The 26,919-nt window shown below is 40.5% G+C and overlaps 1 protein-coding gene across 3 annotated transcripts in view; it reads right to left on the bottom strand.

Annotated features, from left to right (window-relative positions):
* LOC133559511 (alpha-1,6-mannosylglycoprotein 6-beta-N-acetylglucosaminyltransferase B-like) overlaps positions 1-26,919 on the bottom strand; it is a 373,716-nt gene that overhangs the window by 179,275 nt on the left and 167,522 nt on the right. For all 3 annotated transcript variants that reach the window (XM_061911345.1, XM_061911354.1, XM_061911358.1), the window contains one exon: positions 11,018-11,127. In XM_061911345.1, coding sequence (XP_061767329.1) covers positions 11,018-11,127 — 110 coding nt within the window. The remainder of the gene's footprint in view (positions 1-11,017; positions 11,128-26,919) is intronic.

Genomic DNA, 26,919 nt, shown 5'->3' with positions numbered 1-26,919 from the left:
AACTAATACCCAGAATCCTTCGTATTCATGACACATCGAGAATATATTTTACACCCCGCGCCCCCAACCCCGCCCACCTTACCAATGCACGGGGGTGGGGGGGTGAGTGGGGTTTGGGGTCTATAAAATAGTCAGGAAGTATCATGGATGCAAAGGATTATGGGTATTTGTTGTGTTGCGTTTATGTTGTGTTACTGTGAGGATGTTCTCCCGAAATGTGTTTGTCGTTCTTATTTGGTGTGGCTTCAAAGCGTGGCGCATATTACTAAGAGTGCTAAAATTGTTTATATCACAACCATTAATTTACTCTGTGTCACCCAGTATGCCTTGCAGTCGTGTGCGTGTTGCCACGAAAGTCACACACAACATGATGCTGGACTGACAAGCAGATCGTGCATGATGTAGAAGGCGACAAAGCCAACTGCTTCAAAGCACGCACCAGTACTTATTATCTGGGTGACTGCCGGCAGTCATTCAATAGAATAATAGCGTTCCTATTGACTTCTTTGCTTTTTGACACGGGTCTTAAATGTCTCTTTGAATGGCAAAGGATACCGATCCCAGAACCATGTATATCAAATATCTCTAGATGGTTCAACCGCCACCCGCCCGGATCTAATTAAAATTTATTTTTTCGTCATGTCAACCGCCCGACCCGCGTTTTACCCGCGGACTCCGCGGATGAGACCGCAAACCGCGCATCTCTAGTATGTATTGACAGAGTGCAACTTGCAAGACCTGAAATCTTAATTTGTCCCAGTACGCAATGACATAAAGTGGTCGTTAGCTACAGTGCTCAGTGCTACTTGGTGGGGTTTTTCTCAGGGAGCCTATGATGATTCTTATCTAAATTTAAAACACTTGGTTGTGGTCTAGATAGATTTTGCATGCATTTTTGCTAAACAGTTACTTTTACAACCCATTTTCTGCATTTGTCAGCACAATGTCCGTTTGTGGAGGTGTTTCCAAAATACAAATGAAGGAGCATGTAAGTGTGGTGAGAACTAAGGCTGCTTCTACACTAACCAGACTAAGGTTATACAGGGTATATCCCACTTAACCTTATCCCTGTCCACACACCCAATGCCATCGTTTAAGACCCCTTCCCCTCCGTCCCTAGTACGCATGCGCGGAAAATGGCCGACTTGCATATACATTACGTCATTTGTCACCTCTGACCTGAAAGTGTATCCTTACCCTATGTTTCAAAGAAGCCTATTGCCACATTTTTTTTAACAGTAAACCTTGCTTGCCTCACCATTAGCAGCTGTTAGACTATTGTAGTGAATCACACCTGAGCCATCATACATGAATCATACCGTTAATAGACGTGTGAACGTAAACAATGTGATAAAGAACACTTTACAACAATAAATCTAGGGATCTAGATTCCTGGTCAGGATACTCCCTACTCTTTTACCTTCACCTTCATTGTCCCTTCTTGTAATCCTGCCTGTCTTTGGAGGCTGAAATTGACGGCCACAACCTCTTTATGGACAAAAACTGATAGTCTGCTTTTCCAGTCCAAATGCATACACTGTTATCCGTAGTCTTTCCTCGTCCTCAAGAGCCCGCATTGGTACAAAATGCGGCTGCTAGACTTTTGACAAGAACAAGAAAGTTTGATCATATTACGTCTATACTGGCTCACCCGCACTGGCTTCCTGTGCACTTAAGATGTGACCTTAAGGTTTTACTACTTACGTATAAAATACTACACAGTCTAGCTCCATCCTATCTTGCTGATTGTATTGTACCATATGTCCCGGCATATGCCTTCAAAGAACTGCGGCTTATAAATTATTTCAAGAGCCCAAAAAAAGTCTGCGGGCTATACAGCGTTTTCTATTCGGGCTCCAGTACTCTGGAATGCCCTACCGGCAACAGTTCGGGATGCTACCTCAGTAGAAGCATTTAAGACTCATCTTAAAACTCATTTGTATACCCTAGCCTTTAAATAGACCCCCACCTTGTATACCAGTTGATCTGCCGTTTATTTTCTGCTCTGCTCCCCTCTCCGTCGTGGAGAGGGGGGCACAGATGAAGTGCCAGCAGTTGGGACCCAGGGTAGACCACTCATCTGTGCATCAGTTGGGGAAGTCTCTGCGTTGCTGACCTGTCTCCACTCAAGATGATCTCCTGCTGGCCCCACAATGGACTGGGCACTCAAACTATTAACTAGATCCACTATGGACTGGACTCTCACACTATTATGCTAGATCCACTTGGGGGGTGGCTTGTGCAGTCCTTTGAGACACTTGTGATTTAGGGCTATATAAGTAAACTTTGATTGATTGATAGATTGGTTCTCGTATTCTGCCGTTCGACAAATGGACAACGTTTTTCGCTAAGTTGAATCACAGCTCATTGGACATTTGAAAGTTATTTTGCCGTTCCTCTGGCACAACACACTCGTTGACGAAACATATCCCACCATACTGCCGTTCTTCCAGGTCCAAAACCGTCGCTCAACATTGCTTTGTTGCCATCTGAGATGTGTTGTATCCGAAATAGCTGCAATCACATGTTTCCTTCTTTTAAAGTATTTATGCAGGTTTTTTTGACAAGCTTCTTTACATGTATAGCAGGGGTCGGCAACCCGTGGCTCCGGAGCCGCATGCGGCTCTTGGACCACTCTGATGTGGCTCAGCCGCATACTTGCCGACCGCCCGGAGAAGTTCGGTAGATTTCCAATTTTAATGTCTCTATCGGAAATTTCCCAGTTAAACATTTTTTGATTTTCACCCAGACATCAACTTTGACGGTGTGCCGTGATGACAATGCCTCTAACACCCTTTCTACATGTCATCGCGCCAGGATTTTCACCATGCTATCTGCGTACTGGCCGTCCGGTCACATTTTGGATGCGACCTCTATATGAACGCACACGCAACTGCAAGGCATACTTGTTCAACAGCCATACAGGTCACACTGAAACGATGCACGGAGGGGTGGGGGGTGAGGGTTGGGTTGGTGGTAGCTGAGTGTATAATGGAGCCCGGAAGAGTCAGGATACATGGGATTCCGGGTATTTGTTCTGTCGTATTTATGTTGTGTTATAGTGCGGATGTTCTCCTGAAATGTGTTTGTCATTCTTGTTTGGTGTGTGTTCACAGTGTGGCGCATATTAGTAAGAGTCCTAAAGTTGTTTAAATGGCCACCCTCAGTGTAACCTGTATTGCTGTTGAATAAGGATGCCTTGCAGTCTCTTACATGTGTCTGCAATAGCCTCGTCAAACAATTATTTGGGCTGGCAAGCTGTAGAGGGCAGTAGTGACATCATTGTACGCCCTTATTATTGTTCATTGGGTGAACACCAGCGTAAATTCGAAAGAATAATTACTCTGAAATCCGGGAGTCTCCCGGAAAAATTGGGACGGGTGGCAGGTGTGACGCTGTCAAGCGGCATTCATATAAAACTCGCGGGCTGCACTAACGTAAAATTGTCATGTTAAGGTGCGGGCCGCGTGTCTCAGACTCCTAGTTTATACATACTGTAGCACAGGGTCACCAACGCCGTGCCCGCGGGCACCAGGTAGCCTGTAAGGACCAGATGAGTAGCCCGCTGGCCTGTTCTAAAAATAGCTCAAATAGCAGCACTTACCAGTGAGCTGCCTCTATTTTTTTAAATTGTATTTATTCACTAGCAAGCTGGTCTCGCTTTGCTCGACATTTTTAATTCTAAGAGAGACAAAACTGAGGAAGAATTTGAAAATCCAAGAAAATATTTTAAAGACTTGGTCTTCACTTGTTTAAATACATTCATACATTTTTTTACTTTGCTTCTTATAACTTTCAGAAAGACAATTTTAGAGGAAAAATACAAGCTTAAAAAGGATTTTAGGATTTTTAAACACATATATCTTTTAACCTTTTAAATTCCTTCCTCTTTTTTCCTGACAATTTAAATCAATGTTCAAGTATTTGTTTTTATTGTAAAGAATAATAAATACATTTTAATTTAATTCTTCATTTTAGCTTCTGTCTTTTCGATGAAAAATATTTGTGAAATATAAGAAAATATCCTGGCAAATCTAGAAAATCTGTAGAATCAAATTTAAATCTTATTTTAAAGTCTTTTGAATTTCTTTTAAAACTTTTGTTATGGAAAATTTAGAAGAAATAATGATTTGTCTTTGTTAGAAATATAGCTTGGTCCAATTTGTTATATATTCTAACAAAGTGCAGATTGGATTTTAACCTATTTAAAACATGTCATCAAAATTCTAAAATGAATCTTAGTCAGGAAAAAATACTGATGATGTTCCATAAATAATTTTTTCTATTTTTTCAAAAAGATTCGAATTAGCTAGTTTTTCTCTTCTTTTTTTCTGTTGAATTTTGAATTCCAAAGAGTCGAAATTGAAGATAAACTATGTTTTAAAATTAAATTTTCATTTTTTTCCTGTTTTCTCCTCTTTTAAACCGTTCAATTAAGTATTTTTTTCATCATTTATTCTCTTCAAAAAACCTTCCGTAAAAGGAAAAAAAACGTACGACGGAATGACAGACAGAAATACCCATTTTTATACATATATATATATGTGGGTGTGTGTTTATTAAAGGTAAATTGAGCAAATTGGCTATTTGTGGCAATTTATTTAAGTGTGTATCAAACTGGTAACCCTTTGCATTAATCAGTACCCTTGAAGTAGCTCTTGGTTTCAAAAAGGTTGGTGACCCCTGCTGTGGCACAAAGTAAAAAAAAAAAAAAAAAAAAAACTCTGTATGCAGTGTTATTTCATTATAAATTTCAAAAGAGTTATGTGGCTCCTATTGTTTTCTTTACTTTGTGAAACAGGTCAAAATGGTTCTTTATGTGGTAAAGGTTGCCGACCCGTGATGTAGAGGAAGGAGAAACACGGGCATGACTGGATGACTCGCCTCCATCTTTCCAGAGGTTACTTCCGTTACGAAACCGGTTGTTATGAAGCTGGCTGTGGAGCGTTCTGATGTCACTTCATTTGTGGGATGTGGTATTTCTGGCGTCGTTTCCTCTCCAAACAGTTTGTAAACAATCGCTGAATCCACACAAAGCTAAGAGCTGGTGATTCAATAAATACACGGCGCACTTACCCGTGTAAAAAATTATCCAAGGAGGGGAACCTTAAACGATGGTTGAGTGCGGCTGAAACGGGGCTTAGGTTAAATAATTATTTGTTAAGGAGTTATCCGGCTTAATGTAGACGGGGCCGAAGAAAAGTACTTAATCCTTTCAGGAGGCAATACACTAGGAAACGTGCAGCAGGGGAGTGCACGAGAAGCACAGAAAAAGTAAAACATATATATTTTTAATGAATATACAATGTTCTTGCACCCACTGGACGGCTAGACTGGTATTAAAAGTGTTTGAGTGCAATTGGTCCCCAGTGCTTGTCCTAATTTTCCTGAAGTAACACTTTCATGTTGCACTATTTAAACTTGCTTTTTAGACATCAAAGTCATGTTTATCTGCGCTACGGCCTGCCGTCTCTGCATTTTGGTGTTTGAGACCAACGGAACACAAAACTTTTGTCAAGGCTGGAACACATTATTCATGTTTTCGTTGTGGAAATTTGCGTTTCTATTTCCGAACGCTGTTTAAGAACCAACTGACATATTTTCTGGAATTTAAGCAGTTACTTTTTTTCCCGACGCTTTGAACCCTGCGGCTTATAATATGGTGAGGCTAATTTATGGATCTTTATTAGTTCGCGGCCATGATGTTTCATGTTCAAAAAAGAGATTACATATTACATTGACAGAGACACTGAAAAGGTGCGTTATTGTTTGTGCTGTGACGCCATCTGTTGGACGAGTTTGTATTTCCTGCTGCATGCGTTGAACCGGATCCATGGCGTTTCTGCTGGAAAGGATTCTTCATTCATCACTCCAAGTTTTACAATATAACTAAAACAATTTATACTTACAAAAACTTCCCATGTGTGATGTTTGTAGGAGTGCATATGTGTACTGGCTATCGTAATGTAATCAAGCTAGCGTCTTTAGCACTAGGTAATATGCTAACACTTTTACAAATGTCTGTGTTATTATTAACATACAATGGCATTATTTTTGGATTCTTTCACTTTCGTAAATTCACCAAAACGTCACCATGGAGTATTGAGTCTGCTTAGCTGATAGAAGAGCTAGCTTCTGCAGCTAGTGGATCCATGACGGTGACTTTTTTTGTCAGTACGTCCGATAATATCAGGCTGCCGATATTATCAGCCAATAAATGCTTTAAAATGTACCATCGGAAAATTATCGGTATCGGTTTCATAAAGTAAAATGTATGACTTTTTAAACCTCAATGTGTACACGGACGTAGGGAGAAGTACAGAGCGCCAATAAACCTTAAAGGCACTGCCTTTACGTGCCAGCCCAGTCACATAATATCTACGGGTTTTCACACACACAAGTAAATGCAAGGCATACTTGGTCAACAGCCACACAGGTCACACTGACGGTGGCCGTATAAACAACTTTAACACTGTTACAAATATGCGCCACACTGTGAACCCACACCAAAGAAGAATGACAAACACATTTTGGAAGAACATCCCGAAATGTATCAACAGAAAATAATGCACCTTGTGACTTAATTAATAAATGAGGCAGTGCAATGTTGGCACTTCCATAACTGGAGTTGAAGTTGTCCTCTTATTTTGGAAAACCTTCTTACATTGTTTAATGGATCTAGCCAGACATCGCAACAAAATTAGGCATTATAATGTGTTAGTTCCACAACTGTATATATCGGTATCGGTAATTAAGAGTTGGACAATATCGGAATATCAAATATCAGCAAAAAAGCCATTATCGGAAGTCTCTACCTTTTTGTGTCCGTTTGGTAACAATTGAGGTACGTAAATTTACATTTACAACATCTCTCTCTCTTGAACCGGTATAAATCTGTGACTTATGGTCGGGTGCGGTTAATAAATTCTAAATATTTTTTTTTCCCTTTAAAATTTGGTGGGTGCGACTTAAATACAGATGCACTGGAAAATACAATAGGGCAAAAAAGTATTTAGTCAGCCACCGATTGTGCAAGTTCTCCCACTTAAAATGATGACAGAGGTCTGTAATTTTCATCATAGGTACAATTCAACTGTGAGAGACAGAATGTGGAAAAAAAATTCCAGGAATTCACATTTTAAGAATTTTAAAGAATTTATTTGTAAATTATGGTGGAAAATAAGTATTTGGTCAACCATTCAAAGCTCTCACTGATGGAAGGAGGTTTTGGCTCAAAATCTCACGATACATGGCCCCATTCATTTTTTCCTCAACACGGATCAATCGTCCTGTCCCCTTAGCAGAAAAACAGCCCCAAAGCATGATGTTTCCACCCCCATGCTTCACAGTAGGTCTGGTGTTCTTGGGATGCAACTCAGTAGTCTTCTTCCTCCAAACACGACGAGTTGAGTTTATACCAAAAAGTTCTATTTTGGTTTCATCTGACCACATGACATTCTCCCAATCCTCTGTATCATCCATGTATCCATTTTGGTATAAACTCAACTCGTCGTGTTTGGAGGAAGAAGAATACTGAGTTGCATCCCAAGAACACCATACCTTCTGTGAAGCATGGGGGTGGAAACATCATGCTTTGGGGCTGTTTTTCTGCCAAGGGGACAGGACGATTGATCCGTGTTAAGGAAAGAATGAATGGGCCACATATCGTGAGATTTTGAGCCAAAACCTCCTTCCATCAGAGAGAGCTTTGAATGGTTGACCAAATACTTATTTTCCACCATAATTTACAAATAAATTCTTTAAAATTCCTACAATGGGAATTCCTGGATTATTTTTCTAACATTCTGTCTCTCACAGTTGAAGTGTACCTATGATGAAAATTACAGACCTCTGTCATCATTTTAAGTGGGAGAACTTGCACAATCAGTGGCTGACTAAATACTTTTTGCCCCACTGTATGTTAGTTCATAAATCTAGGGGCCACCAAAATTCCAATTACTAAGAAACTAAGTATTTGGTGAGTACCTTTGTTGTACCTGCATGTCTGGATGTTTAACAAGGTATTGAATCTACTTTACATGCAATCATTGTGGCTCTATTAATCCAAAGGCTCAGAGGTCCAAATTGTAATATGGATGGATTGAGTTTAATGATCCATGCAGCAATGAATCAACATGATACTCCTTATCGGTTCATTAAACACCTCCTCAATCAAATTCCACAACATGATTGCACTACGAGACTCCAGATTAGAGCGTCCCTCGCTCAGTTGTGGACGTTCTACCCACTTCATGCCCTGACATCGGCAATGTTGATGACATCACCGATGAACATGGCAATGAAAACTCACAGTGCACACTGCTCACTCGACTTTACAGAGCACGGCCGCCCCTGCTAACCATCCTCGGGTCACGCCGCCGAGTGCGTCTACTTACTTGGGGCGCACACCGCATTAATTGCTCCACTGACTTAGTTAACGGCCTGTCTGCTGCCGATGTGGAGCGAAGAAGTACGAGAGAGAATAAATGGCCTGTCTGTTAATGCAACCAATGAGTTTCCCTTTTTTTTATATCTTCTGCGCCAAGTTCTCTCGCTCCCCTTTTCATTCTGTTTACATTTGCCTAATGAAATTGAGACGATTCCCCCAGGGTTTATTCCACTTACTGAAACAAACATGAGGCTAAGTATGGGTCAAATGTGTAGCAATTGTACTCAAAAAACTCCCCAAAAGCCTGACTAGAAATTTGTATTTATGCATACAATATGCATTTATGTACAGCAGTGGTGTCCAAAGTGTGGCCCACAGCTAATTGTTTAGTGGCCCGCCACACATTCTGGAAATGATTTTGTAAAAATAAATAAAAAAACACAAAAAAAAAGTAGAATGAGGTGAAATATAACAGGGAAAAGTTGCAATGTTGACACAAAGCTGCCATGCAGGCTGTTTGTGTTTCTTTTGTCTTTCTTTATTTTGCTCTTATTGCCAATTCTAAAAAAAATGTCACACAACACAACACACAAAATAAATATGTAAAGCTCACTTTGTTAAGTTATTCCTCATCCACGAATCTCTCAAATTCTTCTTCTTCAGTGTTCGAATCAAACAGTTGGGCGTCTCGTCAAAGTCGTCATTAAACGAGTCAGTGTCGCTGCTGTTAATGTTAAATTCTCTCCCTGCTGCTCTATTCCCGTCTTCCACTGTGTGACTGATCGCCTTGAGTTTAAACTCTGCGTCGTAGGAGCCATTTTGGGGTCTTTACACACAGAAACGGCACGCCTCCCGCAGTCATATAAACCCCAGCATGCACCGTACGCTTCTTCTTCTACGGGGGAAAATAAGTTCGGCGGCTGTAGAAGAAGAAGCGTAAAAGAAGAAGCGCACTTCTTCTTCTACGGGGGAAAATAAGGTCGGCGGCTGTAGAAGAAGAAGAAGCGCAGAAGAAGAAGCGCGTTGCGAGACAACCATCCATCCATCCATTTCTACCGCTTATTGTGGCTCAATATTGGTCCATATATAAGGCGCCCCGGATTATAAGGCGCACTGTCAGCTTTTGAGAACATTTGAGGTTTTTAGGTGCGCCTTATAGTGCGGAAAATACGGTAATAATAAAAATGTATCACTTTATGAGTGGGGGACCTTTTGGATCCCAAAGATATTCAGAGGGATTTTATTCATTTTTTCACTGTGATTACTCAGAAATAATAATACATTTCAATCAATGGTGTCCTGCATTATTGATCTTTTTAGGGCGCTAATTAATTCAGATCAAACATTGCTTTCTGAATGTTTTGGGCAATGCGGGAAATACTGCATATTTCAGTTTTTAATATAAAAAACAAAGTTGTCTTTGACTGAAAAGGCATAAAACCTTTTTTTTTTTTTTTAAACTTTATATCAACCTGGAGTTGATATAGAAATTTACTGTAAGCTTTACATAAAAAATGAAAATAATAATTTGACTTATTTATAACATTTTAATGACGGAGACCCTCTATGGTCCCTGGGAGTCCTAAAGGTTAAAAAAAAAAAAAAAAAGAATCCATATATTTTGTTATGGTTTGAAAATGAAAACTATCAAAACGGCCCCCCTATATTTTAATTTTTCAGTCTGTGGCCCTCAGTGGACAAAGTTTGGACACCCCTGATGTACAGCATAGGGTTGTACGGTATCCCGGTAGTAGTATAGTACCGCGATAATATCCATCCATCCATCCATTTTCTACCGCTTGTCCCTTTTGGGGTTGCGGAGGGCTGCTGGAGCCTATCTAAGATCTATTCAGGCGGAAGGCGGCGTACACCCTGGACAAGTCGCTACCTCATCACAGGGCCAACACAGATAGACAGACAACATTCACACTCACATTCCCACACGAGGGCCAATTTATTCACCACGATACGAATGAATCATATTCGGTACTATACAACCTCAAGTCGTTTTTTTATGGTATCATCCAACACTAATGTAAAGTATCCAATCAATAGAAGAATAAATTATGATTACATTTTCACAGAAGTGTAGATAGAACATATTCAAAGAGAAAGTAGGAAGATATTGACAGTAAATAAACAAGTGGATTAATAATTTATTTTCTACCACTTTTCCATAATAATTTTGACAAAATAACAGAATGATAAATGACGCAATATGTTACTGTACAAGTCAGCAGCTAAATTAGGGGCCTTGTTTGCTTATTTACTAATAAAAGACACATTTTTTTGTATGCTCACTATTTTATTTAAGGACAAACTTTCTATAAGAAACATATGTTTAATGTACCCCAATATTTTCTGTTCAAATAAAGCCAATAAAGCCATTTTTTGTGATCCCCTTGATTTAAAGAAGTATCTAAAAGTATCGAAATAATTTCGGTACCGGTACCAAAATATTGGAATCGGGACATCCCTGGTACAGAATAATGTTTTTAGGTATAAAACCTATAAACAATAAGAGTAATCCATTTTCTGTTGATTTACAAAATCATTATTGTAGCGCAGCTTTCACTGCACAAGGATTAGTATGATATTGCATAATTGATGTCATTATGACGACTGTACCTTTGCCTTGCATGATACTGCTTTGCAGTATCTGTTCCACCCTGATTGCCATGTTTGAGACATTCTGAGCAATCGCCTGGATCATCTCCATGAGGTTGGCTGGTTGCAACCTGCAGACACGCAGCAAAAGGAAGCACACTTTAATTTTTAACGCAAGGTGCACACGCATGCATGCAGTTTATATTGGTGATTGAAAACCAGTTTGGTGAGTGGTGGATTTTCAAATTACAAAAGCACAGCGCAGTGATACAGAAACTTACCTAGAAAAAGCACTGCAGTCCAAAAATGACATTTGCATGTTCTTTTGGTAACTTTAGTATGGGGAACTAGGGCTGGGCGATATAGCCTTTTATTAATATCTCAATATTTTTAGGCCATATCACGATACACGATATATATCTCAATAGCTTGCCTTAGCCTTGAATGAACACTTGATACATATAACCACACCAGTATGATGATTCCATGTGTCTACATTAAAACATTTTTCTTCACACTGCATTAATTTATGGTCATTTTAAACTTTCATGCATAGAGGGAAATCACAACTAAGCCCATTGACCAAAACTCTATTTATTAAACAGTTATAAAGCAGTGGCACAAACATTCATGTCATTTCAAAACAGAAAGTGCAAGATTGTCAGACACATTTTAAAACAAGCTATTAGTGCACTTTTGTGCATGATGTCACTAAGATGACATATGAAAACAACACTAAATTAAAGTGCACTTTTTGTACAGAACACCACTTAAATAGTTTATAAACAATAAAGTGCACTTTTGAGCATTATGTCACACAAGATATTTCAATAAGTGTCAAATAAAAATGAGCTGCATAATAGGAAATCAAATAGTGTTCGTCCTTCGCTATGTGGTAGGTTACTACGGACATTATTTCCTTTTGTTGTTGACTAGTTTTTTTACACGGTGTTAATCTGGAAATGTTTGCCTCTGCATTTTGATAATGTGGGCGTGTGGCACCAAATGGATATGTTGACATGCGGAGTAAGCCCTCTTCATTTTCCAGCAGGTGACTTTTCAAATGATGCTAAATATTATCAGTAATGCTACTTTTTGTAGCAGTGCTTTTGCCCCACGCTTGAAAAATTATGGTTGTCTGTTCGACATATTCCCACTTGAAGCCAAACCACCGCCAGACGGTGGACCCGCTGCTGTTTTTCTTGGGAATTAATTCTTCTTTCATTTGTAACCTTCTTTCTCTTGTATTACTACTCGCACCACAGCTAACGTTACCCATGCTGCTACCTCTCTGCTCTGCAAGGGCGTATACGTATGTGACGTATGTAAGAAGGTGCACTTGCTGTCTGTGAGAAGGAGACACAAGAAGGAGTGGGAAGAGCCTGTAGTGTAATGCCAGCAGCTAAAAGCAACTGCGTGAGAAGGTATACTCCAATATCACGGTATAGTCATTTTCTAGATCGCACAGAGACAACCCGCGATATATCGAGTATATCGATATACCGCCCAGCCTTATGGGTAACATATTCAACATGAATTAGTTGCTTATTAAAATAACAAATATTGAATTTGGAGTTATGTGGACACTAGGGGAACATAGGATTAGGGTTACTATTAAGCAACATTTCTGAGGTTTTTGAAGGAAGACTCTTAGTTACCCACTTACTGGTTGTATAATAAGGCCATGCAGAATAAGGCATTAATAAGTACTTAATAATGACAAATTAAGAGCCATAATGTTACTAATTTGCATGTTAAAAAGCAACTAATTAAAGGCCTACTGAAATGAGATTTTCTTATTTAAACGGGGATAGTAGGTCCAATCTATGTGTCATACTTGATCGTTTCGCCATATTACCATATTTTTGCCGAAAGGATTTAGTAGAGAACATCGACGATAAATTTTGCAACTTTTAGTCGCTAATAAAAAAAGCCTTGCCTGTGCCGGAAGTAGCAGACACATTGTTTATACTCAAAGCCACCAACAGCAGGAGCAATTCGGACCGAGAAGGCGACGATTTCCCCATTAATTTGACCGAGGATGCAAGATTAATGGACGAGGAAAGTTAGAGTGAAACACTTCAAAAAAATAAAAAATAAAATAGAAAAGTTGACGGCTCAGGCGGCGGCGGTGGGAGCGATTCAGATGTTATTAAACACATTTACTAGGATAATTCTGGAAAATCCCTTATCTGCTTATTGTGTTAATAGTGTTTTAGTGAGATTATAAAGTCATACCTGAAAGTCAAAGGGCTGCGGTGAACGCCAGTGTCTCTGAGAGAAGCCAATGGCGGAGCCAAGATCAAAGCTGCCTTTTTGACAGCTGCAGGAGGACGTTGCATAATTCGCTGAAGTCTCCGGTAAGAGCCGACTTAATATCCCAATTGGTTGACATGTGGTAGAGAAACATGTTCGCTTGACGCTCTGTGTTCAAGCTTCACAACAAACAAAGAAACACCGGCTGTGTTTCGGTTGCTAAAGGCAGCTGCAATACACGGCTTTCCACCAACAGCATTGTTCTTTATAGTCTCCATTTTTAATTGAACAAATTGCAAAACATTCAGCAACACAGATGTCCAGAATACCGTGTAATCATGCGATGAAAAGAGACGACTTTTACCCGTGAGTGGTGCTGGGCTAAAATGTCCGCTCCAACCAATAACGTCACAAACACGCGTCAACATAAGCTTCATCATTCCGCGATGTTTTCAACAGGATACCTCGCGGGAAATTTAAAATTTGCAATTTAGTAAACTAAAAAGGCCGTATTGGCATGTGTTGCAATGTTAATATTTCATCATTGATATATAAACTATCAGACTGCGTGGTCGGTAGTAGTGGGTTTCAGTAGATTAGATAGATTAGATTAGATAGTACTTTATTTATTCCGTCAGGAGAGTTCCTTCAGGAAAATTACAATTTTCAGCACAATCCCATTCAAGATCAGACAAACATTACAGGGAGACAGAACAGGATCGCTGACGGGGGAGAGAAAAAATAGAAGATTAAAATAAAATAAAAAAATCGGTCTTAGCCTGGGCCCTGGAGTGGGGTGCAGACTGAGGCCAAGGGAAAAAAACAACAACTCATAGCCATAGTACACATCCCTCTTACATGTGTGTAAGAGGGGAAACATCAAACATCAAAGAACACATAGGACATTAAAGACATTAAAGCAGCAGATACAACCAGACACTTCTACATACAGCTATGAATAAAAAGTAAAAGAAACATATCCAACTGTGGTGGCCTCTGCGGTGTTCCACGCCATCGTCCGCTGGGGTGGAGGGAGGATGGCCAGAGACAGGAGCAGACCCAACAAAGCAACCAAGACAGCTGACTCCACTCTCGGCCAGTGTCCAGTCCGCATGGATGAGCGATGATACGTCCAAGGAGACTGAGGTGTCCGACACCTGCTCACCCAGCCAAGACACCGCGAAGCCTCTCCGTCCCAGCGCTCAGTGCTAGCTCCGCAGCCCTGTCCCCTCATCCGCATCTCCTCCAGTCCCTCCAAAGCGACTCCGGTGCGGCAGAGAACCAGCAGCTGGTCTCCATGGCCAAAAGGCTCCCGGGAGGCAGATCCAGAAGTCCACAAAAAAAGCACCACAGAGGTCACGAAAGTGAAACCCCTTGTCACACAGTCCCAAAGGGTCCCGGACCAAAAGGCAAAAAAATATAATAACACATGAAAACAAGAGGGAAACACAAAAGGATGATACAAGAGCACAGAGCTCCTGCCTACAGCAGCCACTACAGCAGCGCCATCTTGGGAAAAAAAAATAAAAAAATGGTGAATATATGTTCCCAATACTAAAGTGTTATCGATTTCTTTTATATGATGCCTGATGTGCTGATTCTAAAAAGCTGATGAGAGAGTTTGCTTGCAGGATGACCAATAAATGCTTAGAAGTGGTGGATGGTTCCTCTTTAGGGTAATAATACCATAGATTGATGTTATTGCATAGCAGATTTTCATGCTTTCCAACATGGGTGTCAAACTCTGGCCGGCGGGCCAAATTTGGCCCACCGTGTAAATTAATTTGGCCTTGAGGCAATATCAATTCGCATTAGAGCTGGCCCGCCGGTGTTATACAGCTTCGGTGCCGCTGTAACGCCGCATTCACCGCTAATACTCATACTTGCCAACCATCCCGATTTTCCCAGTAGACTAACAAAGTTCAGTGCCCCTCCGAAAATCTCCCGAGGCAACCATTCTCCTGAATTTCTACCGATTTCTACCCGGACAACTATATTGGGAGCGTGCATTTAAGGCACTGCCTTTAGCCTTCTCTACAACCTGTCGTTACGTCCGCTTTTCCTCCATACTAACAGCGTGTCACATAATATTTGTGGCTTTTACACAAACACACACACACACACACACAAGTGAATGCAAGCATACTTGGTCAACAGCCATACAGGTCACACTGACGGTAGCCGTATAAACAACTCTAGCACTGTTACAAATATGCGCCACACTGTGAACTCACACCAAACAAGAATGACAAACACATTTCGGGTGAACATCCGCACCGTAACACAACAGAACAAATACCCAGAATCCCTGGCAGCACTAACTCTTCCGGGAAACTTCCAGCAAACTGAGCAATAATTAACGTTTTATTCATGCATTTTCTCTTGCTACGTCAAGGCTTGAATGTTTGGTTCATTCATTATTGTTATTTTATTTTCAAATGTATTATTAGCCTGAGGAAAAAAATTGATATTTACCTCAGAAGATTGCAAATAGAAAAGAAGGCATTCAATTTTCATTTAAATATTATTTGATATGCCATTGATATTTTTATAATTATTATTATTATTATTTGAAACTGGATTTTGCATGTCACTAAAGCTATATAAGCCTTGCTTGTTCAATATTTATTGCAAATCTTCCTTGGGTCTCTATTAAAAGGTTAATTTGTTCAACCTTGGCCCGCGGCTTTGTTCCGTAAAAAATGTGTGGCCCACTCTGTATTTGAGTTTGACACCCCTGCTTTACAACAACTTCATTTCAAGTTGTTGTTTTTTTAGAGCACTTTGCTCGTGTCTTGTAGAAGCCTTTTCCTCCTTTTATCTCAATCCCCCTCTTGTGCTTCTGCATCTTTGCTCTCTTCCCACTATTTTAACATCCCAACAGATGTAAAAGTGCTAGAGTGATGCAAATTGGCAGACACTTGGTTGGAGCGTGAAATAGAAAGGACCTGCGCTGCCACTTTCTCTGCTGGATGGGAGAACTTCTCCTTCACAAGATGTGATGTGCTCAGTAAGTTGTCTGCGTAGTGATTGTAGCTGTGTACCACCACCACCACCACCCCCCCCCCCCCCCCCCCCCACACACACACACACACACAGACACACTCCCACAATACATGCATGGTTGCACATCATGCAAAGTGAAGATCACATTATCACTCATGTCCATTTCTGCTGCAGTGGCCCTTGCCTCCTTTTTTAATGACTTGATTTTAGCGGGCACCACCGTGTTAGCGTTTCTGTGCACTGTTAAATCAGCAGATGGCTTTAATCCTCATTGATTTCATGTTCCAAATGCATCATGGTAACGAATCATTCCAAGCCATACGATCGGATTGTGTTTGCATGTGTAGGCATGTGTAGTAAAGCAATAAAGTGCAACGTTGCTTGACTCGATGCCAAGAGCAAATGCAATAAACTGGACAGCAACAATCGGTGCTGTCGGAGTAAACCTTTCACAGGAACGTTATATAGCGTTAGCACTTAAATTTATAAGCACAGCCTCTTATTTTTCCTATCATTATTCTCATAGTACTAATATTTAGCAGTGACATTGGAATTATATCACTATTCAGACACAAAACTAGTAAATAAAGGTTTAGAAGTGAGTTTGAAGGGGAACTGACCTTTTTTGCGGAATTGTGCCTATCATTCACAAACCTTATGTAAGACAAGAATACATTTTTCTTTTATGTTTGCATTCTAAATATTAAATAAAAGCAATCAAAAGTCTGCTAATAATGGAGCCTATTCGAGTCGCTCTATTCTGCCTGTAATAGCCCTTAAACAACATATAAAAAACCTCCATTGAATTTAATATACATGATGTAAGTGTATATGTAATGTACATAACAGGCAAATTTATAATAACATGTTATATTTAGGTATTTTGCTCATTTTAAGCATATGCAGCGCATTCATATCAAAAACGCATCACAACGTTCACTATGTCACTGATTACCGCTCACTGCAGACTTTATGAGAACCAACATACATAATAAAACATCACTTACTGTACAATGTCTGCTCTCATTAGGATGCAGACTGATGGAATCTTGTTATATTCCCAGTTAGATGAAAAATAATAATAAATTAATAATAATGGGGTGGAACCAAGCTTCTTTTTGTATTGTTCTTGCCATGTTGGGGTCTAAATTGGCTGTCAAAGTTTACTAGCTTGTCAGAATATGTCCTCAGCCTTTTACTATCCAGGTCACAGGCCTGATTTATGATCTAAAATAAACTTCCATGAGCAAAGGAAACAAGGAAAGCTTGAAAGCCCTGCTATATATACTAGAAGGGCTGTGTTAGCACTTATAATAACAACATCACTATTACTGATATTCAAATCACGAAACGTAAACTGAGCATTGTTGCCGCTTTTTGGAAGTTTATTTATTGGGTTTTATGGGCGGTGTAGAGGACCTCCCGTTGGCTCAGCTGTAAGCGGACTTTTCTTTAGGTCTATTTTTTTATTGCTTTCGAAAGCATTGAAAAAACAAATACATCCGTAGTCATGTTTTTCACAATGATTGTAGGGGAAAACCCTAAAAAAGCGCTGTTCCCCTTTAACAAGCACATTAGATTAGTAAAACTAATGATATGGTCTGTTTATGAGCAAGCTTGACACATTGCATTATATAACGTAAATTCAATACATTTTATATCTGGTCTAAAAAGAACACAATTATACAAATTCGAATTTTGTGAAGAGTAAGATGCAATGGATGCAAAGTCACTTCAAATAACTAGTTTTTGATTAAATAAAAGCAAACATTGTTTCGAATTATCTCAATCATTTGTATTCAGCGGTTTCTTTAAAAAGTAAGGGAAAAAACTAGGGAAAAAATATATAATCACATTGAATGCATGCATACTTACATACATACATACATATATATATATATATCCATCCATCCATCCATCCATCCATCCATCCATTTCCTACCGCTTATTCCCTTTTGGGGCCGCGGGGGGCGCTGGCGCCTATCTCAGCTACAATCGGGCGGAAGGCGGGTACACCCTGGACAAGTCGCCACCTCATCGCAGGGCCAACACAGATAAACATACAACATTCACACTTACATTCACACTCTCGGGCCAATTTAGTGTTGCCAATCAACCAATCCCCAGGTGCATGTCTTTGGAAGTGGGAGGAAGCCGGAATACCCGGAAGGAACCCACGCATTCACGGGGAGAACATGCAAACTCCACACAGAAAGATCCCGAGCCTGGGATTGAACACAGGACTGCAGGACCTTCGTATTGTGAGGCAGACGCACTAACCCTTCTGCCACCGTGAAGCCCTATATTATACATATATGCATATGGGGCAAAAAAGAATTTAGTCAGCCACCGATTGTGCAAGTTCTCCCACTTAAAATGATGACAGAGGTCTGTAATTTTCATCATAGGTACACTTCAACTGTGAGAGACAGAATGTGAAAAAAAAATCCAGGAATTCACATTGTACGAATTTTAAAGAATTTATTTGCAAATTATGGTGGAAAATAAGTATTTGGTCAACCATTCAAAGCTCTCACTGATGGAAGGAGGTTTTGGCTCAAAATCATTCTTCATTCTTTCCATAACACGGATCAATCGTCTTGTCCCCTTAGCAGAAACACAGCCGCAAAGCATGATGTTTCCACCCCCATGCTTTACAGTAGGTATGGTGTTCTTGGGATGCAACTCAGTATTCTTCTTCCTCCAAACACGACGAGTTGAGTTTATACCAACATGGATACATGGATGATACAGCAGAAGATTGGGAGAATGTCATGTGGTCAGATGAAACCAAAATATAACTTTTTGGAATAAACTCAACTCGTCGTGTTTGGAGGAAGAAGAATACTGAGTTGCATCCCAAGAACACCATACCTACTGTGAAGCATGGGGGTGGAAACATCATGCTTTGGGGCTGTTTTTCTGCTAAGGGGACAGGAAGATTGATCCGCATTAAGTAAAGAATGAATGGGGCCATGTATCGTGAGATTTTAAGCCAAAACCTCCTTCCATCATTGAGAGTTTTGAATGGTTGACCAAATACTTATTTTCCACAATAATTTACAAATAAATTCTTTAAAATTCCTACAATGTGAATTCCTGGATTTTTTTTCACATTCTGTCTCCCACAGTTGAAGTGTACCTATGATGAAAATTACAGACCTCTGTCATCATTTTAAGTGCACAATCGGTGGCTGACTAAATACTTTTTTGCCCCACTGTATATGCATGTTTAAATGCCGTGGATGACATGTTGCTGTGTGACGTCACTACGCACGTTACATTATGAGGTCATTACCAACCATAGGAATTGTTAAAGGACTCATTTGAGAACATTCCAAGGAACGGATACACTGGGAAAACTGATTTTCCATTTCCATCTCTATCCATAAAGGCTATTGACCCAAATTTGACTACATATTGTTGCATTCCAAGGCATTTATCTGATGATTTGTTATTACTTGACAGCCCTAATAACTATAAATGCAGCTTCCTATCAGATTGAAGCTTTGAATCACACCTCAGTGCAACCAAACCCTCTCTGAATAAAAGTCTTACACAGGGAGAGAAATGCAGCAATGATACATAAAAGGACAAAGCTAGATAAGCCAATTAAAGCACAAAGAGATAAGGCCGCCGAACAACGAGGCCCAGGGGGCAATAAAAATATGAAACAGAAAAAAAAAGATAGGGGGTATGTTGGGGAGATAAAAACAGTCACGCAACAGGAGAAGGGAGATCAAGCATCAAAAAGCAGACCAAGAGCACTAAAGGGCACTAAAACAAAATGGTCTTTTTCCTTTTCATTTAGAAGATAACCACACAGACTAACTCAAACTGATAAATTATGCGACTCAAAAATGAGAAAAACACCTTTTTGGTGGATATAACAGTGTTGCAAGATTTTCTTAACAAGGATCCCTCATTTTTTTAAGTGTTCATGGCTCGTTTTTTTTTGTTTTGTTTTTTTTTACAAAATGAGGACCTGTAGAAGATTATCCGTAAAAACAGATAAATAGAATAAATCAATAACCAAAAGGTGTTGTCATATTCTACTTAAAGACAGCTGTGCCCTCTCTCTCTTAAAGGCCTACTGATACCCACTACTACCGACCACGCAGTCTGATAGTTTATATATCAATGATGAAATATTAACATTGCAACACATGCCAATACGGCCTCTTTAGTTTACTAAATTGCAATTTTAAATTTCCCGCGAAGTGTCCTGTTGAAAATGTCGCGGAATGATGACGCGTGCTTGTGACGTTATTGATTGTAGCGGACATTTTATACCAGCACCACTCACGGCCAAAAGTCGTCCGATTTGATCGCATAATTACACAGTTCTCTGGACATCTGTTTTGCTGAATCTTTTGCAATTTGTTCAATTAATAATGGAGACCACAAAGAAGAAAGCTGTTGGTGGAAAGCTGTGTATTGCAGCTGCCTTTAGCAAAGCAAACACAGCTGGTGTTTCTTTGTTTGTTGTGAAGCTGTAATATAGAACAGAGCGGTCAAGCGAACATGGTTCTCAACCGGCAGGTTTCGGTGTGAAAATAGTGGTAATAAGTCGGCTCTTACCGTAAACATGAGCGGAGCTTGTGTCTTTCTTCCTGCAACTGTCAAAGAGGCAGCTGCGACTTTCTTTGCTCCTCCATGGCTTCCCTCAGAGACACTGGCGGTCACCACACCCCTCCGTCTTTCAGGTATGACTATAATCTCACTTAAAACACTAATAAAACAAAAAGCAGCTAAGGGATTTTCCAGAATTATCCTAGTAAATGTGTCTAATAACATCTGAATCGCTCCCATTGCTCTAGATTTTTCTTTTCTTTTTCTTCTAGTCCGTCACTCTCACTATCCTCATCTACAAATCTTTCATCATCGCTCAAATTAATGGGGAAATCGTCGCTTTCTCGGTCTGAATCGCACTTGCTGCTGGTGGCTATGATTATAAACAATGTGAGGATGTGAGGAACCCTCACTCGGGTGACGTCATCGTCTGCTACTTCCGGTAAAGGCAAGGCTTTTTTATTAGCGACCAAAAGTTGCGAACTTTATCGTGGATGTTCTCTACTAAATCCTTTCAGCAAAAATATGGCAATATCGCGAAATGATCAAGTATGACACAGAATGGACCTGCTATCCCCGTTTGAATAAGAAAATCTCATTTCAGTAGGCCTTTAAGCCAAGAGCACTTTCATAGCAGTACTACATCACTGACACTCTCCAGCACAAGTGTGTGATGTAGTGTCAGCATGCACTTCTGCCGTTTTGACTTCACCATTACATTAAAACACTCACTTTATCATTAGTAATGTTACAAGAAGTATATTTGGGTCTCCACTGCGGATTGATAAACCAAACAACGTAATACTGAGTTCAACCCTAGCAATATAAGTTATGATTGCACGGTATGCCGGTACTGGTATAGTATCGCGGTATTAATGAATCTAAAAAAACGGTACTATACTTTGTTTGAAAAACACCGGTTCCTGGGCATGCTGGTGCGTCGTCACGTCATTGCTGCTTTTGCAAACAGTGGAGCGTGTTCGGCAACGCACAGTCACTGATTACTTACAAGAAGACACAGTGTGTAGACAGAAAAGGTAGAACGGACGCATGTTGGCCTAAAAACTAAAGATTAAGGTGAAGTTATAACACTGAAACATTCTCAAGAAGAGGTGCTTTAAGACATGGCTAGCTCACTAGCAGCGAACGTCCATTCGCAGTCGGCAGTGTTTTAGCTACTTTTAAATCACTAATCCTTACCGCCATGGCGACAAATAAAAATAAGTTTCTAACAAGTATCATCCCTGCAGGACGAGGAATAGCTAAACATGCTTCACTACACACCGTAGGATGACACGATAGCTAACCACTAACAGCAAGCTAGCACCATGAATGTAAACAAATGCTATGGGTGGATCTACACCTGACATCTACTGTAATGATACCAAGTACAATAGCGTATCTAGACATCAATATCTTTTTATCGTGACAAAAACTTTTTTTTCCTTTTAAAAAAAAAATCATGTTTATGATGTCAGGAAATACTTCGCTGGACACAAGAGGACTTTGAATATGACCAATGTATGATCCTGTAACTACTTGGTATCGGATCGATGCCTAAATTTGTGGTATCATCCAAAACGTATGTTAAGTATTCACAAACAGAAGAATAAGTGATTATTACATTTTAACAGAAGTGTAGATAGAAGGTGTTAAAACAAGGTAACCAAATATTAAAAGTAAATTAACAAGTAGATTTATAATCCATTTTTACAGCTTGTCCCACATCATTTTTACAAAATACAATGAGAAATGACACAGTACGTTGCAGCATATGTTAGCAGACAAATTAGGAGCCTTTGTTTGCTTACTTAGTAATAAAATACAAGTTGTCTTGGATGTTCACTATTTTATTTAAGGACAAAATTGTTCTTCGATCGCAATACGAAACGTATGTTTATTGTACCGTAAGATTTTTTTTTTGTTAAAACAAGGCCAATAATGCAATTTTTTGTGGTCTCCCTTATTTAGAAAAGTACCCAAAAGTATTAAAGTACATTTTGTTACCGGTACTAAAATATTGGTATCGGAACAACACTAATATAAATCTATACAGGGAAACCGCTAAAGTCCAAACCCATGAAGTCATCAATGTGGATTTTGTTCCTAAAACCTCAGCATAAATATTGCAAGCCAAATAAAATGTACACAATTTTGAAGTGAGATCAGGTGTGGCACAACAAAACAACTGTCCTAAGTCTGAACCTTGTGTTGTTTTTCTGTTGACAGTAGTTAACTTTCGTTAATCACGAGAACTCCATTCAACAAGCAAAGGGTTTTCAGAATTGTATTGTGACCATTCTTTAGGACAGGGGTCACCAACGTGGTGCCCGCGGGTAGCCCGTAAGGACCAGATGAGTAGCCTGCGGGCCTGTTCTTTCAAACTGTCATTGCTCAAAACATAATATTGAATCAAATTCCATGTTATGAATTATTGACCTATCCAAGGTTCCCATTACTTCTCATCAAATATTCCACTAAGAAAAATATTTTTGGTGGAAGATTTTGCAAATTTGGTAAATAAATAACCAAAAAATTTATATTTTGTTGTATTCTTACTGTACCGAAAATTAACCGAATTGTGACCTCTAAACCGAGGTACGTACCGAACCAAATTTTTTGTGTACCGTTACACCCCTAGTAATTTGTCAATGAGTTCTTAGCATGTGCTTTTACTGCCATCTATTGTCTACTTTTAAGTCAATGTGGTATAAAACAAGTAAAACATAATGAAGTACTGATTCTGAATAGAGTATTTGTTTCCACTTTGTGTTGAAATCCTGTGCTTTGACTTAATGTGGTTGACAAAAATAAGTCTTAAAAACATTGGATTTTTTAGCTGTAACTTTCTGAAAAAGCTGCCGGAAATTTAGGCATTTTAGGCCGCAACAATCTCAAAAACAGCCCGTCAAATCCTGGAGTGATTGGTTAAGGGGGGCACACACACACCAAGGTTTCCGTGCTGTGATCTTGCACACTTGACACCGATTCTGACTTGTTTGACTAGCGAGGTCAACTTCCCTGAGCTCTGCAAGAAGAGATGGGCCTGATTGACACGGCACATTTGTGCATTCACAAACAAGTGTGTGTGCAATGCAGATGTGTCAGAAAGATAAAGCATTCCGCCTGTCGGTTATCAACGACAAACCACCTTACTCATAAAGTGTATCCACAAAGTGAAGAAAGTTGCAGCAATCTGAGGTTGCCTATCAAAGTAATGGTACACAAAATTGACTTTAGAGGGTCAACTGCAGTATTTTGTAAGGAAAATAAAATATACTTCACTGTGTGCAGAGCAACTTTATTATGGCAAAGGACGGTTTTACAGCGAAGCGCTTCATTGTTAGTGCCTGACCTAAGCAAGAAAATAGGTGAAGCCCAGTCAAAGAAAACAAAGCCCCAAAGGTAAACATATTGTTGTAATCGCCGAAGCATTACCAGTCAACTCCCCATTATTGTGCCTCCATTTTCCCCTCAATCTCGCGTCTTGGTCGTCCTTCAGTCTGCTCCCTTCCCTTGTTATTTTCGAGCCTAATGAATGGCTGCCTCATGGCTAAATTGCAGGCAGAGGCCTCAGACATCCAGTGCAATTTCCCACTACACGGCAGTGTGTCAGCACCGGTGAAGCTCACACAAAGATGAGACTTCCACTGTGTGAGAGCACATCTTTCTGAGAATGTGTGGCCGTGTGCCCTGGATGTGGACTTTATACTCCAAAATATTCTCTTTTTATTTGTACCTTGTGTCACTACGGAGCTAAAATGCACTATAATCTTTACCTTTAAAGGGGAACTGCACTTTTTGGGGAATTTCTCCCTTATTTCCATTTATACCTCTATTATTTACTTTTCAAATTATATCTCAATTCTGTACACTGCTGCTGGAATTCAAATTTTCCTGAGGGAACTCTCCTGAAGGAATCAAAAATGTACTGTCTATCCATCTATCATTCACAATCATTATAAAATACATGACAACGGATGCATCCATCCATTTCCTACCGCTTATTCCCTTTCGGGGTCGCGGGGGGCGCTGGCGCCTATCTCAGCTACAATCGGGCGGAAGGCGGGGTACATTTTTTTTAATGCAATCTAATAAATATTAAATAAACGCAAAAAGTTCGCTTACAGCGGAGCCAATGGGAGCCTCGCTATTCCGCCCATAAAACCCAATAAAATAACAATTCAAAAAGTGCCAACAATACCATATTTACGTTTTGTGACTTCAATATTATCACTTGTTATTAGCGCTAACGCAGACAAACTATTGATCACTTCCGTGTGTGCCTATGATTATATCATCGAGTCGTCTAGTGTTTCCTTGCTTCCCTGCTCGCTGTAAGTTTATTGTACATTGAATATCCTGCATCTAACCGTGGACAGAAGATGGCGAAGGGTATAATATGACAAGTTGGGACACTTTGACAGCCATTTAGGACCTGGATCTGGCGAGAATGACACAAAAAGCACTCCCTGCCGTCCCAACCCTGTTTTTTTGCGAGGATTATGAGACATTTGTCATCTAAATAGGAATATGAGAACATCCTAGCAGTCAGCCTCCTAATGACAGCAGACACTGTACAGTAGGTGATGTTTTATTATGCTTGTTGGCTCTCAAATTCTGCAATGAGCAGAAATCAGTGATGAAGAAAAAAAAGCAAAGTCGTGATGTGAAAAAATGATCATAATACGTAAATATTAAACGTCATTATGAATGTGTCATCATTCTGTTCATATTTTGTCATCATGAGAGCAAAATAAATCTAATATACAGTAGTACCTCGGTTAACAAAGCCACCATTATTTTCGGGGAAAGATGAAAGTATTCCCCAATTTTTTTATTTGGTTATTGTATATTTCTTTGGTTAGTGTCCAATACTGTGATCTCTATTCAAATGCCCAACACCAAATCTTACAATACACTAACCGGACAGACCTGGGAGGCCCAAACGCATTGTGAGGGTCTGCTGGGAACGTCTGGCAGAGTCTCCTGTCAGACAAAGTTTCAATTCCCACCTCCGGACGAACTTTGAACATGTCACGAGGGAGGTGCTGGACATTGAGTCCGAGTGGACCATGTTCCGCACCTCTATTGTCGAGGCGGCAGATCGGAGCTGTGGCCGCAAGGTAGTTGGTGCCTGTCGGGGCGGCAATCCTAAAACCCCTTGGTGGACACCAGCGGTGAGGTATGCCGTCAAGCTGAAGAAGGAGTCCTATCGGGTCCTTTTGGCTCATAGGACTCCGGAGGCAGTGGACAGGTACCGACAGGCCAAGCGGTGTGCAGCTTCAGCGGTCGCGGAGGCAAAAACTCGGACATGGGAGGAGTTCGGGGAAGCCATGGAAAACGACTTCCGGACAGCTTCGAAGCGATTCTGGACCACCGTCCGCCGCCTCAGGAAGGGGAAGCAGTGCACTATCAACACCGTGTATGGTGCGGATGGTGTTCTGCTGACCTCAACTGCGGATGTTGTGGATAGGTGGAAGGAATACTTCGAAGACCTCCTCAATCCCACCAACACGTCTTCATATGAGGAAGCAGTGCCTGGGGAATCTGTGGTGGACTCTCCTATTTCTGGGGCTGAGGTCGCTGAGGTAGTTAAAAAACTCCTCGGTGGCAAGGCCCCAGGGGTGGACGAGATCCGACCGGAGTTCCTTAAGGCTCTGGATGCTGTGGGGATGTCTTGGTTGACAAGACTTTGCAGCATCGCGTGGACATCGGGGGCGGTACCTTTGGCTTGGCAGACCGGGGTGGTGGTTCCTCTCTTTAAGAAGGGGGACCGGAGGGTGTGTTCCAACTATCGTGGGATCACACTCCTCAGCCTTCCCGGTAAGGTTTATTCAGGTGTACTGGAGAGGAGGCTACGCCGGATAGTCGAACCTCGGATTCAGGAGGAACAGTGTGGTTTTCGTCCTGGTCGTGGAACTGTGGACCAGCTCTATACTCTCGGCAGGGTTCTTGAGGGTGCATGGGAGTTTGCCCAACCAGTCTACATGTGCTTTGTGGACTTGGAGAAGGCATTCGACCGTGTCCCTCGGGAAGTCCTGTGGGGAGTGCTCAGAGAGTATGGGGTATCGGACTGTCTTATTGTG

Source organism: Nerophis ophidion, linkage group LG01 (genome assembly GCF_033978795.1).
Source record: "Nerophis ophidion isolate RoL-2023_Sa linkage group LG01, RoL_Noph_v1.0, whole genome shotgun sequence".
NCBI lineage: Eukaryota > Metazoa > Chordata > Actinopteri > Syngnathiformes > Syngnathidae > Nerophis > Nerophis ophidion.
This window is presented reverse-complemented; position numbering and strand designations above follow the sequence as displayed.